At 41.3% G+C, this 14,619-nt stretch overlaps 1 protein-coding gene across 1 annotated transcript in view; it reads left to right on the forward strand.

Moving 5' to 3' along the window:
• The window catches only part of tmem132e (transmembrane protein 132E), a gene marked incomplete at its 5' end in the record, with an annotated part of 92,662 nt that overhangs the window by 37,177 nt on the left and 40,866 nt on the right, over positions 1-14,619 (forward strand). Inside the window, one exon of the mRNA XM_034114137.1 lies at positions 10,151-10,356. Coding sequence (XP_033970028.1) covers positions 10,151-10,356 — 206 coding nt within the window. The remainder of the gene's footprint in view (positions 1-10,150; positions 10,357-14,619) is intronic.

Consider the following 14,619-nt stretch of genomic DNA (forward strand, 5'->3'; position numbering starts at 1 on the left):
CTGATTTATCTAAAATATCCCTTCTTATTTCAAGAACTCTTACCAAGCAGATATTCACTTGTTCTATTGGCAGATTGTGTTACTTATTTCAAGTGAAAACAGCTTATATCATTATTGTTTAACATGTTTTTGGACCAGCATTTTTTTCCAGTGTAACAGAGTGAATCAGATAAAGCCGGAAACACACCGTTACTTTGTGTGTTTCTTTATATACCACACATACTTTACTGTCATGTCAAAAGCCACGTCAATCTATTCTAATTAGATACTCGTGTTATTCCGTATTCTGAGCACTCCAGATGCTAAATACATTCAGAGCTTTCAAGTAGCTTGTCACGTCTCCTGCTGGCCTCGTGCCTCGAGACTCCACCAGCATTTTAACTAAAATTCCAGACTTCTTCCCTTGAACAAAGCTTTATTTTCAGCGCTGTGTTTTCCTCATTTGAATGTTTGCACCCCACACTCTTGTTATATATTCCTTTTCCAACTTTGCGAGTAAAAATAGGTGAGAGGCTGTCATTTTTATTTCTTTAGTTCCTTGGAAATAACTAAGCTGCAATGTGCATCAAGAGCAGATAAGCCAATCCTGTATGTGCACGACTGTAGCTAGCTTGTGTGTGTGTGTGTGTGTGTGTGTGTGTGTGTGTGTGTGTGTGTGTGTGTGTGTGTGTGTGTGTGTGTGGTGTGTGTGTGTGTGTGTGTGTGTGTGTGTGTGTGTGTGTGTGTGTGTGTGTGTGTGTGTGTGTGTGTGTGTGTGTGTGTGTGTGTGTGTGTGTGTGTGTGTGTGTGTGTGTGTGTGTGTGTGTGTGTGTGTGTGTGTATTAGGCTCCCTATACACCCTGGGAGAGGATGGAGAAGCGTGTCTCAGGGGGGAAGGGAGGACTTGCCGGCCATCATAAGCAGAAACCTCCATCCCGCACACATACACACACACACACACACACACACACACACACACACACACACACACACACTCCTCATCTCTCCCCTGGCACTGTGACTCATATAAAAACTCATGTGAAGGCACAGATAAGGCCTTGTGTCTGCACATTACATCTCATGCCTGTGGTCACCCTGCACACATGTACCTGAATGAAGGCTCCTTGCTGCATACTAGTGTGACACATTCTCCCTTAAATGTGTAGCACTGAAAACCCAATAAATCCTGTTTACTGTGTGCTCTCTGCAGCTCAGGAGAGAAGGCATTGTTTAATGATTGCTTGACCATGCAGCAATAATTGTGCTGGAGAAAATGCAAGCATGTTATTAATTGGATGAGATCCCTTGAATTGCAAATAATGCACAACCCTTAGCCAAATATCACATTTGCATTTCATCTACAGACATATGTGTGAACGCAGCTGGCCACATTTTTACCTGGAGCTGTTTCCCTGAATTCCCGTTAAGGTTCATCTTAATGCCACGACATTGAATGACATGTTTAGACTGCAGTGCACTTTTTTCCACAATACAATGCCCAAATTGTGAAAGCCAGGTCCATAAATTAAGAATACAGAGGCTGAGATATCAAGTTGCGAATCTAACGCCGGGATCAAATCCAATGTCCAGGCAAGAGTCTAAATACAATACTAAGAACAGCTGCTTTACCTTGTTCATGCCCTGTGGCTTGTCAAATTAAAACACATCTGCCTTTCCTGTGCCCAATCCTACCAACGCCCCAAATGAACTTAAATGATTATTATTGTTGAACAGTTTGGTGTGGAAAGACTTCACAGGCTTGACTTCAAAATAGTAAAAAACTGGAAAGCCAGATTCAGGTGTCCACATACTTTTGGCCATATAATGTAGTTGTGGTTTTATTTGCTGGGGATATAAAGACTATGAAAGCTCATATCCTTCTTTCATAGACCTCAAAGCCAGCAGAGGAGCGTGTTTTTTAATTGAAATGAACTACCCTTAAAATTATAAACATCACTGCTTTGCAATATGAAAAAAAGAATATGAGGATTTCTTTTATAATTACACCCAAAAGACTCCAAAGTCCCCTCTATTCCCAGAACAACAGATCATGTTCACCCTGAGCATCATTAATCCCACCAACAACAGGCTAATGGGGGCTGGCTCATTTAGCTAACAGAGCTAAATGAGCTCGTCGGTTGCTCTGCTCTTGACGCCAGCTCACATCCATCACACGGAGAAAAAGCTTCATAACAGCTCCGAGACACAATCCCAGTAATGCTACCCATATGTCATCTTTCATTCCCTGCTCATTTAATACATATGTTATCCCTAAGTGGAGTTTGGCAGAATATTGTGGCAGCTAATTGAGTGAATATTTAAATTTGAGAATAAAAACCCGGCATAAATGCAGTTTCTGTATGGAAACACGTGCCAGGCAGGATGAGTGAATGTCATCAAGATGGCTCCATTGTTCTTCTTTGTTATGTGGTGACATTGAAACGTGGCTGAAAAAAAACATGTCACTTGTCCACTCGCAGTCTGTTAAATAAGCCGCTCTTAAGCACTGTTTACTTCCAGCCACATCTAGACAATAATTGCATCTCCAGCAGGGAAAAACACAATTTTGAGTCCTTTATGTGCATGCATCTGTTTTTTATTCTTCTTCTTTTCTGGAAGGACCTTTTCTGTGCTTTGCAGTTACCTTGTTACCATGGCAACTAAAGTTCAAGTCCGGTATGAAGCAATATGAATATGAAGCTCTTGCAATATACAAATTTATATAAAAAATAGTTATCACTGCAATAAACCGTATGTAATTGTGTCTTAATTTACATTATTTAATTTAATATTCTGTTCTTGTACATATCAAATTCCATTGAAATGTAAATAGACTTTTTGCACTACTTTTTCATTTGTATTTTTGCATTTTATTATATATGTTGCATTGTTGGAGGAGCTCAGGTCAGAAGAATTTCATTGCCATTTCTACACAGCAGCTTTGTGCATATGACAATAACACCTTTGAATTTGAAGCACGAGATATTTTTACCTCAAGACCTTTTCCTGCTAATAAATACGGTGGCCGACAAGGGCAAACGTGCTTCAACAGCCCAAAGCACATGCAAATGAAGAAACTAACTTATAAAACGTCTAACAACTTCACGAAACATGTGCAGCATTGACTAAAAGCTCTGCATAAAGGAAATGCTGCCAATACAAAACATTACATGTCACTTGTTAGACGCTTTTATCCAAAGCCACTTACATACATTCAATACTGTGGGCAATCCCCACAGGAGCAATGTAGGGTGAAGTGTCTCAGGGACACAACGACATGCTGACTGCAGTGGGACTTGAACTTGCTATCCCCTGATTCAAAGTTCAGCGCGCTATTCCACTGAGCCACAGCCTCCTTACGTTGCAAAAAGCTTACAAAATTACGGAAACCAGGGGACTTTAAAAAGTGTCGCACACAGTTGGGACCGGAGCGCTTGATGATTATTAATTATTATTAAAGTTGGCTACTGTCGGCAGAGTTAATCTGTTTCATAATTGTAAGTGTTTTGTCAGTGACTCGGTTAGCTACGTTAGCTATCTAGCTTACATCAGTTCAGCAATAATATTTGAAGGAATCACGTGATCACATTGTTCAAATAAGCCAAAAAACGTCATCTCTTGGTAAGTTTCCAACAACAGATACAGGTGGCAAACTTTATAATCTCCGAACGCCACGAAGCGGTCACCAAGTGCTCGGGTCCCAGCTGTGAGCGTCACTTTTTAGTTTCCCCTGGCTTCCTTTGAGTGTTGAGCTTCTTGCAGTGTTTTGTTTATGCTGCGTCTGTCACTTCAAGATGGTGAAGATGTTACTTCATTTGCATGTGTTTTTAGCACATTTGTGTTTCTATATTTGCATCGTTTCTGAAAGTGCAGCAGTGTTTTGGGCCGTTGCAGCGTGTTGGCCCCGGTCGGCCACCATGTATAAGTACATAAAAGTCCAATATACTTTATAAATTTAAGACGTATATACTGTTCTGTCACACTCCACTGTACAAAAACCAACCAACTTTTAAATGGGACATTGGTTTGTTGTTTTTGTCACATCACTCATTCTGTGTTGATTTTATAGGCTTATTTTACTCAGACAGGTTTATTAATGAAATGATGAATAATGAATTAGAGCCTCAGTGTTTTATTTCTTTGTATTTCTGTTTTCCACCCTCTCAAAGACTAAAATCGGTTTTGATCAGTCAGTCTTCTCTCTTTGTTTACTCCGGTCACTGGAGGCTCTCTGGCTCGTTGGTGTTTTTCTGTTGAAAGGGAACGACTGAGCAGAGCGTCAGCCTGTGAAGAAGTTGTGAAATGACTTCAGGTGCTTTAGAGGAACTCTGACAAACCTGACAAAATAACTGTTATCGGGTTATCTTGGCCGAGGTGTCAGCACACAATACTTTTGTTTGTATTAAATACAGTCAATTAAGTCAATCAGTTCCACCTTTACCAGCTTGATAAACACAGACTTTGAAATCTGCATAATGAGTACTTTTACTTTTGGTACTTTAAAGGTGGGGTAGGTAATTTTGGAGAAACCAGCTCGAGATCGCCAGAATTTGAAAATACACCGCCGGAAAAAATCTGCCACTTCCTTACAGAGCCCCGCCTCCAACACACACGAACGCGCACATGACCAATGAGGGCACGAGATAAGTTTGTGCCCCGATGGAAGGCTGACAGGCAGGTAGGCCATCCAGTTATTTTAGCCGGGCCGGCTCAAATGATTGGTCGTGCTTTTTACAGTACTACGGCTTCCACAGATGACATTTTTTAATGGATTTTTAATATATTCATTGCTATCGGGATGTTAAGAGCATTCCATGGAATATAACAAAAAGTGTATCTCGAGCCGGTTTCTCAAACTTACCTACCCCACCTTTAAGTCAATTTAGATGCCAATACTTTTTTTTTTTACTTGAGTAACATTTGGCTTGTACTTGTAACAGACTATTCCTACACTTTGGTATTTCTAATTTAACTTTGAAGTACAAGATCTGAGTACTTCTTCCACCTTTTACCAGCTTGATAAACACAGACTGTGAAATTGACCAATATGCATAATGAGTACTTTTGGTACTTTACGTATATTTACTGTAGATGCCAATACTTTTGTACTTTTGAATACAGGACTTTTACTAACAGAGTAGTCCTACACTCTGCTACTTCTACTTTTACTTTTAAGTGCAAGATCTGAGTACTTCTTCCACCTCATCATCATGTGTCATCTTCACCTTTATTAACCCATAGCCCCGCCTCTCTCTCTGCATCATGTGACCGCTGCTACACAGAGCTGTGAAGTAGTTCAAGGTTCAAGGTTCTTTATTTGTCATACGAACATACCTACAGAGTAGTTATGTCGATGAAAAGCTTAGGTCACAGGCTTCTCCAACAGTGCAACACAATAATACAGAAAAACAGAAAAATATAGTGCAAGTAAATATTAAAAAGTAAATACAAAAATAGTTTAAAAAAAGTGAAATAGTGAAATAAGTGTCTATATGCAAGCTATTGGAATGATATATTAGATAAATAGATAAATAATTACTAAGTAGCAGATGAATGTTATGGATGTTGTTTCAGCAGTTCAGGTGTTTAACAGTCTTATTGCCTGTGGGATGAAGCTGTCCCTGAGCCTGGTGGCTTTTGTCCGGTTGCTGCGGTAACGCCTGCCAGACGGCAGCAGACTGAATAGTTTGTGGCTGAGGTGATGGGGGTCTTTTATAATCCTGAGGGCTTTCTTCCTGAGCCGCTGGGAGTAAAGGTCCTGCATGGATGGCAGCTCCGTCCTGGTGATGTGCTGTGCAGTTTTCACCACCCTCTGTAAAGCCTTACGGTTGAGGGCGGTGCAGCTGCCGTACCAGGCCGTGATGCAGCCAGTCAGGATGCTCTCTATGGTGCACCTGTAGAAGGTCAGGATACTCTCTATCGTGCACCTGTAGAAGGTCAGGATGCTCTCTATGGTGCACCTGTAGAAGTTGCAGAGTATCCTGGAGTCCATGTTGAACCTCCTCAGCCTGCGGAGGAAGAAGAGCCGCTGTCGAGCTTTTTTGGTGATGGTGGTGGTGTGAAGAGTCCATGTCAGGTCAATGTGGAGTACAAATACTTTGTTACTGTACTTAAGTACATATTTCTGGTATCAGTACTTTGCTCCACTACTTATTTTTCTGATGACTTTTTACTTTGACTTCTTACATTTTGAACACAAATACCTGTACTTTCTACTTCTTACATTTTGAACACAAATACCTGTACTTTCTACTTCTTACATTTTGAACACAAATACCTGTACTTTCTACTTCTTACATGTTGAACCCAAATACCTGTACTTTCTACTTCTTACATGTTGAACCCAAATACCTGTACTTTCTACTTCTCACATTTTCCAAACAGGCTGGTTCCTTTAGTTTGAATGTGTGTTTGGTGGCGTGATCATTATTATTTAGAGTCATTGCGTGCCTATTGATTTGAACACGATCCGTGTATCCATCATTTCCTGGTCTTCTCTAAAGAAGAGGGACCAATGAAAACGTTGTCATGTTGCCGTTGTTCAGCATGGAAACATTCATTAGCTAACAATGACATTATTGTTCTATTAATATAAAGGGAGGTCAGGTACTCTTTAAAACAGCTGCTAGTTATGGGTACTTTTTACTGAAGTACATTTCAAAGCCCTCTTTACTTTTACTTGAGTAAAGAAGTTTAGTCAGTACTTCTACTCAGAGTATTTTTAAACACGAGTATCTGTACTTCTACTTGAGTAAAGGATGTGTGTACTTTGCCATCTCTGCTGCCACACAGCACAATGCAGGCGGCGCCCTCACTTGTCCCGATGATCTGTCTCCACCCAGGCAATCTGCTGGCACCAGGGAAGATGCCACAGCGCATTAGCAGCGGTGTGACGGCATGTGGCGGCTCAGTGTGTGAAAGCCCTCCTCAGAACGGCCCCGCGGGAATACTGAGACCCGCAGCCGCTAACAGCTTCTGACTCGCAATTAGCCAGCCAAGTTTATCAGCAGCAATAGCCCCAGGAAGTGAAGCGGCTCTGCGGATAGGGCCTGTGTGTGTGTGTGTGTGTGTGTGTGTGTGTGTGTGTGTGTGTGTGTGTGTGTGTGTGTGTGTGTGTGTGTGTGTGTGTGTGTGTGTGTGTGTGTGTGTGTGTGTGTGTGTGTGTGTGTGTGTGTGTGTGTGTGTGTGTGTGTGTGTGTGTGTGTGTGTGTGTGTGTGTGTGTGTGTGTGTGTGTGTGTGTGTGTGTGTTCAGGGGAGCAGGGAGTACATGTCAGGCAGATGTTCTCCACTCTGCATACAGCCAGACGTGCTGAGATTAATTAAGGTGGCCGAGGTCGTTGTGTTGAGTTACTCCAGCTTTAACTCACACTGCAGACTAACACACACACACACACACACACACACACACAAACACACACACACAGGGTTGGGAGGGTTACTTTACAAATGTAGTCCGTTACAATAACTAGTTAGATGTGAAAAACAGTAGCATCATTTAAGTAACACAATATAAAAGTATCCTGATTACTTTCCATTACTTTTGGATTACCTCAATAATAAATGCAAATCAATACGGGGGAATATAAAGATCAAAAGGATGTTTTTTACTAAGTGTTAAGTGTTCATATTGTATTTGTTCTGTTATAACGCCGTGTGCAGAATGCTTTGGCAATACTATGTTTAAAATGTGGTCATGCCAATTAAGCCCCTTTGTATTATATTGTATTATGTATTATCTCCAGTACATCTACCTATAATATACCTGTCCTTATGCCCAAATGTTTTGTAACATTGTCATCCTTGCAGTTATCCCCATTTTTAAACAATGCACCAGTAATCCGACTACATCCGTTTCTATGTAACTGTAAGGGAACACAGTTACCTGTAATCTGTATCCTGATAATCCTAAATGAAATGTAATCCGTTACTCCCCAAGCACGCACATGAGGTCAAACCCTGCACGATTGCATTAGCTGAAGCAGAGGGGAAAGACTGTCATCTTAAGAAGTTCATCCAGGGGGGGGGGGGATCATATTACCCAGACCTCCTCCCAGTTTTGATGAATCTTCAGCTCTGAGAAAACCGGCCGCCCGACCTCCATTTTCCGCAGATTAGATCCTCTGATTACAATGCCAGCTCCCTCCCACCACCAGATAAATCTCCCAGCCCAAAAGCAAAGCCCTCCAGTTCCAATGCAGTTAATAATTTAGCGTTAGAGGGGGACAAGTATTTATGATAATTCAAATGGAGCTGGAGCTTTTCTGACTAGGCGGGGGAAAGCTAAAGAATGGTTTAAAGTATAAAATGGCTGAGAATTAAATGTAGCACTGCCCGTAGTTCGAATTCAAACTCACTCACTCACAAATGATATCACATTACATTAATGTCCTAACCGTGAATATGTTTATTAACATGCCATGTAGGTGTTATGAGCTGAAGCGCATGTGAAATGTCACACTGCTGTCGGCCTTCACATCACATGAATAATGCGTTTGCCTAAAAGCTTTTGTTGGTAGTACGCGTCTGTGTAATTGTTCATAGATCATTATTCTGAGAGGTGGAGGGTTATGACGTGAGACGCATGCCGAATTCTCACTGTCCATGCTTAGCAAACACTGGGTTACTTGAGAAGCACTAATTTGGCCGCATAACAGATGCAAATTAAATGAGAGACCAGCCCACAGTCGGTGAGCTCTGTGTACCGCAGTGTTTCTCAGCCTGCAGCTTTTTAATTCTGACCAAACACAGCAGCAGCTGATTTTCACTGATTTGTTCCACGTTTCTGTTTAAAGCTGTAAAATCAGCTCCTGTAGTGTTTGAATAAAAAGCTGCAGTCGGTGGCACACGGCAGGGATTACATGGTGTGCTAATTATTAACATACAGCCTCATTTAAAAAGAGGACATTTCATGCTCATTGGTTCATATTTGTGTTCTGTGTCTCTCCTGTGACATGTCTCCATGCTTTAATGTTCAAACAGCTCTTTATTGTTCTCATACTGTCTGTGCTGCAGCACCTCTTTTCACCCTCTGTCTGAAACCAGAGCCCAGTCTGCTCTGATTGGTTAGCTGGCCGGCTCTGTTGTGATTGGTCAACCGCTTAGAGATGTCTCTATTATGGTGGGATTTTCCATTTCCTATGTTGTTAGGTTTATATATCGTGACATCACTATATAACACTCGCGCTTCTATTGGCTAGCGCTCCAACACAATGTACGTGATAGGCTAAGGGGCTGGACATTTTAAGCGTTTGATTAAAGCATGGAGACATGTCCCAGTAGAGACACTACATACTGATATACACCTGAACATCAGCAGGAGAGGACTCTTTAAAGTAGAGACACTACATACTGATATACACCTGAACATCAGGAGGAGAGGACTCTTTAAAGTAGAGACACTACATACTGATATACACCTGAACATCAGGAGGAGAGGACTCTTTAAAGTAGAGACACTGCATACTGATATACACCTGAACATCAGCAGGAAAGAACTCTTTAAAGTAGAGACACTACATACTGATACACACCTGAACATCAGCAGGAGAGGACTCTTTAAAGTAGAGACACTACATACTGATATACACCTGAACATCAGCAGGAGAGGACTCTTTAAAGTAGAGACACTACATACTGATATACACCTGAACATCAGCACGATAGGACTCTTTAAAGTAGAGACACTACATACTGATATACACCTGAACATCAGCAGGAGAGGACTCTTTAAAGTAGAGACACTACATACTGATATACACCTGAACATCAGCAGGAGAGGACTCTTTATATGAACTAACCGATAAGTTGAGTGTTATGGAACTCTTCTTGAGTCAAAGACACTCTCCAAACCTGGCAGGTAAAGCAGTGAAACCCTCAATTCCCTTTTAATTTATTTGGGTGAACCACTTCTGTAAGACAAAATGGAAGTATTGGCAGAGATGTTTTATGTGCCCTGAACTCTCACATCGCATTCAAATATCTGAGAGATCCTCACTTTATATTTTCTCTGCGCACCACGTCAACCTTGAAATGCTCTTTGATGAATTGTCGTGCTGACAGCTGCAGCCGTACTGTAATGTATATCATCTCTCAGCACTCAGAGTCTGTGCCAGCGTCCGGATCATTTCCATATAGATGGCCTCTGACTTCTGACCCTGATCTGCCCTTTAGGTGTCCATGAATTGCGACTATGTGTTCGTCAACGGGAAGGAGACGCGGGGGTCCATGAGCGCCAGGGTGATCTTCAGCTACGAGCACCTGAGCGCGCCGCTGGAGCTGACCGTCTGGGTGCCGAAACTCCCCCTGCAGGTGGAGCTGTCCGACAACAACCTGAGCTTCATCAGAGGCTGGAGGGTCCCCATCCTGCCCGACAGGAGGTGAGGATCAATACAAACTGAGATAGTATAGCATGCATGCAATGTTGTTGAAAGAAACTACAGTTTTTTGCAGATTTTTTGTCATTTTTTGTAGCTTTGGCCATTAGTCCTGCTCAAAAATTGAAAGGAAATGTCAAAAAAAAGTATTGTTTTAAGTGGGAATAAAGTGTGCATTGGAGTTAATGCCGATTTAATTTCCTTTTCCTTAAATGTATGTATGTATAGCACTATCAGACAGACTTACTTCTCACATTTTCTACCTAATCCGGGATGTAGGAGCCAAAATGCTTATTGTTCCTATCATTATCATTATTTGTTGACACCGCACACAGTTGTAATTGGTCACCTTCAGGAAGTATATTAATGGGTGTGGTTTAAGGTATTTAATCCACCTGTTTTTTTGCTGGGCTTGTGTGGAAAGACAGAGGGTGAGCTGGATATTTTTATGTTGACCGTATTGTCCCACTTTAGTTATTGTTTGTTTTACTTTCTTCATTAAACCTTGTTGAAGTGTAACTTCAGTACAGAATGCTTATTTGGGAACAAGCCACAGTGCAGAGCCAAGTCTCAGCGACATCATTCATTGAGAATTTTTACGCTACAGCTGCGTTTTTGGGGGTTATTTCCTTGTCTGTAACGAAGTAGTTGTTGTGCTGTACACACTGTTAAGCCACCTGATAATGTGTATGTTGTGGCTACATGAAAAATACTTGATTGATGGATTAATCAAACATTTTTTCTAAGAACTGTAAAGTTATAACCAAAATGTTCTATTCATCAGAGCTGAAAAAAAGGCTTTCCTTAACTTTGAACAACCGTAATAACTGTATTTGTATTTTTGAACAGATGTAGCGCCTATTTTCCAATTTGACTAGAAACAAAATGGTTTATCTGATCTAGGGAGTTGGCGTAACAACATGTACCTCAAGTCCAAACTTTCAATAAAACACGCCAGAAGTTAACCCCGGGTGAAACCAACTTTTAAACTCTGTAGATGTAATTGAATGGCATGTTGAAAGGTAGCATCATCTTTTTAAATACCCTGAGTGTGTTAGGTTCAGTGGATTCTTTCCTCGTATTATTTCTGGACATAATTACCAGAGCACTCATTATCCAAAGAGCATGAACCCCCGCAGTCTCCAACATCAGAAACTAAAAAGCTGAAGGCCGCCTCTCTGTTTCCCTGGATTATATGTGAAGCTGCTTGTTTTTCGTCCAATTAGACGCTCCGGCTCAGGTTCAGGCTCAGCAGGAACGAACTCTGCAAAATGAGGCTCTCGAGTGGAAATTGATCTACAGGGTGGTGATGTTTGTGTCATCTGAACCAATTTTGTACAACAAGTCCAAGACACAGAAGTAATTTGACTTTGGGTGTGTGCAGAGAAAGGATGGATCTTGGTTGTGCTTTCAGAGAGATAATGATGTTCTGTGACTAACAAGCAGGTCAGTCGGGTGTTTCTCAAAAGGAGTCCAGGGTTCATCATGGTTTGTTTACTTTTACTTCCAGGATGACGTCACCCTGTTGAACCAGAGTCAGAATACTCTATTTATCCCTGGGGAGCATTGGGTTGTTAACAGTTCCTCCATTTAGAATAAAATAAAATGTGTATATTCACATACGAATTTAGAATAAGATTGTGCAAAGAAGGATAAGATCAAATATAGTAAACAAAAAAAGGAAAAAAATTACTGGAATAACAATATTAATTAAAATGTAATAAGTAAGTAATAAGAGGCTAATGTTAATACGTGCAACAAACATTTCAAATCAAATAATATAAAGCACAAATGCAAGAAGGAAATGTAAAAACTTGCACATTGCTTATTATAGAACAATTATACATATGTTAAAATGTGTATTTTACAATAGATGCAATGTTTTAATAGAGATATTAAAGGGCCCATGTCATGCTTTTCTGGTTATCACCCGTCCCCTTGTGTGTTATGAAGCTTCTGCATGTGAACGGTCTGCAGAGTCACAAACCCTCAAAGTACACCCTGTAGCGAGTAAAACTCTAACACAGAAAATACCGGTCTATGCTGCCCCAGAACACCTCGTTGGACATTTCTCTTTTTCCATTGTTTGCTTCCTGGGTTCTGTGACGTGTGAACACCCACATCAACAACAAATGACCGGATTGGCCCAAATGGACCAATCCTTGGAGCCCCTCACACACCAGGATCCCTTGGCTAACTAACAGGGAGTCCCATTGACTTGCATAGAGCTCCCTGAACGCTGGTAATAGACGAGTTGGGATGGTGGAGAAATGCTCTCCGCAGACCCATTCTCACAGCGTTATAAACCTTTTTCTTACTCAATATCAAGCCACACTTATTGTTTTGACTTCGGCTGTGAGTGTTTGTGTGTGCTCAGGATGAGTTTCGCTTGTTCTCGCTGTATCGCCGACCCGGAAACCTGTCCGCTCCTCGCAGCAGCAGCGAGCCTCGCAACGTCCCGACCAATCAGAGCACACTGGGCTCACAGGGAGGGGGGGGGGGCAGGAGCTCCAACAAGCCGTTTAGGACAGAGAGTGAATACACATACTATACAGAGATGCTGTTTGAGAAACCAATGTGATTTTGGAACATTGAACAATGTAAATCTATTCTAGTAGACCTCAACAATGGAAATATGATCAGTAGAAATGGCCATGACATGGGACCTTTAATGCAGAATTGCACATTTAGAGTGTTTTAGCTGCTGATTTTAAGAGTCCAGCTTCAATCTATTGACGCGTAGTACATTCAGGTATTATTTTAAATGATCATACCTTTCTCCACACTTATTCACATTCTGTAACGTTCCCCATTGTAAAGACTCTCGTCCTGCATGTCAATATTAAACCGTCAAAGCTTCTGTCGATGGAGGGAATCCAGCAGGCGATACAAAATTAATGAGCTGTTAGAAATATAACACCTTTTAGATGTAAGAGGAAAAAATGGCACCGGAGGGAGATTAAGGTTGTCGGAGCGGAGACCCCGATGAAAGATGTGTTTTCAGGTTAGGGGACCCTGCGCTCATTAAAATATCCCAGCATTCCTGTCATGCGTGCAGCGGTAACAAACAGGCCCTCAGCCCTTCGTTTAGGAGATGCTTAATGGGCGCATTAACACTCTGCGGCTGGCTGCTGGAGTACATCGCATCACAACCAAATCCATTCCCACCCCACCTGAATACAAACGGCGTGTTTAAGGAGAAGATATAAGATGTTTCAAATGACCCAGAGTGCTTTGCAAACATCTCGCATAGCGTCATTTCTCAAAAGGGGCTTTAATGTGCTATAGGTGGTGTGGTATTATGTAAAATGCATCTTGTATGTCCACTTTAGCACCGTTCATTCATTTATTTATCATCAAAAAGGCGCAGGATTTTAAATTAGCAGATGAGAAATCATATAGATAGATAGATAGATTTTGAATAGTGTTTGCCATTTGTCCATACTAACCAGGCCCAGGTGTCCACATAAGGAATAACTCTTCTATAACGATGTTTCTCCGTCATTCAACACCCCCTGAATATCAATAGTTGGTGATTCCAAAGTTTATTCAAATGATGTATCGCTGCAAATCTTCCAAACTATTTCCCAGGCATATAACTTGTGTTGTGCCCCCATGAAAACAATAATCAAACAGCCCTTGTGAGCTATTTTAGGTTTCTGTGATTGCCACTCAGCCCGGCCCTAGAATTCATTTCACCGCAGGTCGTTTTTTTTGTTGCATGCTGTCATTTGGATTTGCTGAGAGGATGCAATTTCCTTTTACTTGTCCCTGTAGTTCTTTGCAGCATCAGGTAACTGCAGACAAAGGCAGATTCTAGTATTCTCACTGGTGCCACATGCAGACATTTGAAGCTGCTGATACTGGCTAGACCTTTCCAAAAGAACTCATCGTATTCCAGGCGGGGGTGTCGGATATATCTTTGGATGTATGAGATATAGTATTTTGTATTCTTCTGTGGCCTGATCCACACTAATATCAGTATCACACTGGTATTCACTTGGTGCTATTTGAACATGAAAAATGTATTTTAGAGTCGTAACAACCTTTGATTTTCAAGTCTTAGTGTGGCTTGTGCTGTTTGGAAAGACGTTTTACTTCACAGGAAATCAATTCCTCCTCATGTGTGCACCTCTTGATTGATTCAGTTGCATTTATATTATTTTGAAAAGAGCCCAAAATCTAATTTCAGGGTATTCTTCTTGTCAAAGTGTCTGATGCTGAGGCACGAATCAACATCAAAATAGTCTGGAAAAGTAATAAATA

The sequence above is a fragment of the Trematomus bernacchii genome, unplaced genomic scaffold, assembly GCF_902827165.1.
Source record: "Trematomus bernacchii unplaced genomic scaffold, fTreBer1.1, whole genome shotgun sequence".
Taxonomy (NCBI): Eukaryota; Metazoa; Chordata; class Actinopteri; order Perciformes; family Nototheniidae; genus Trematomus; species Trematomus bernacchii.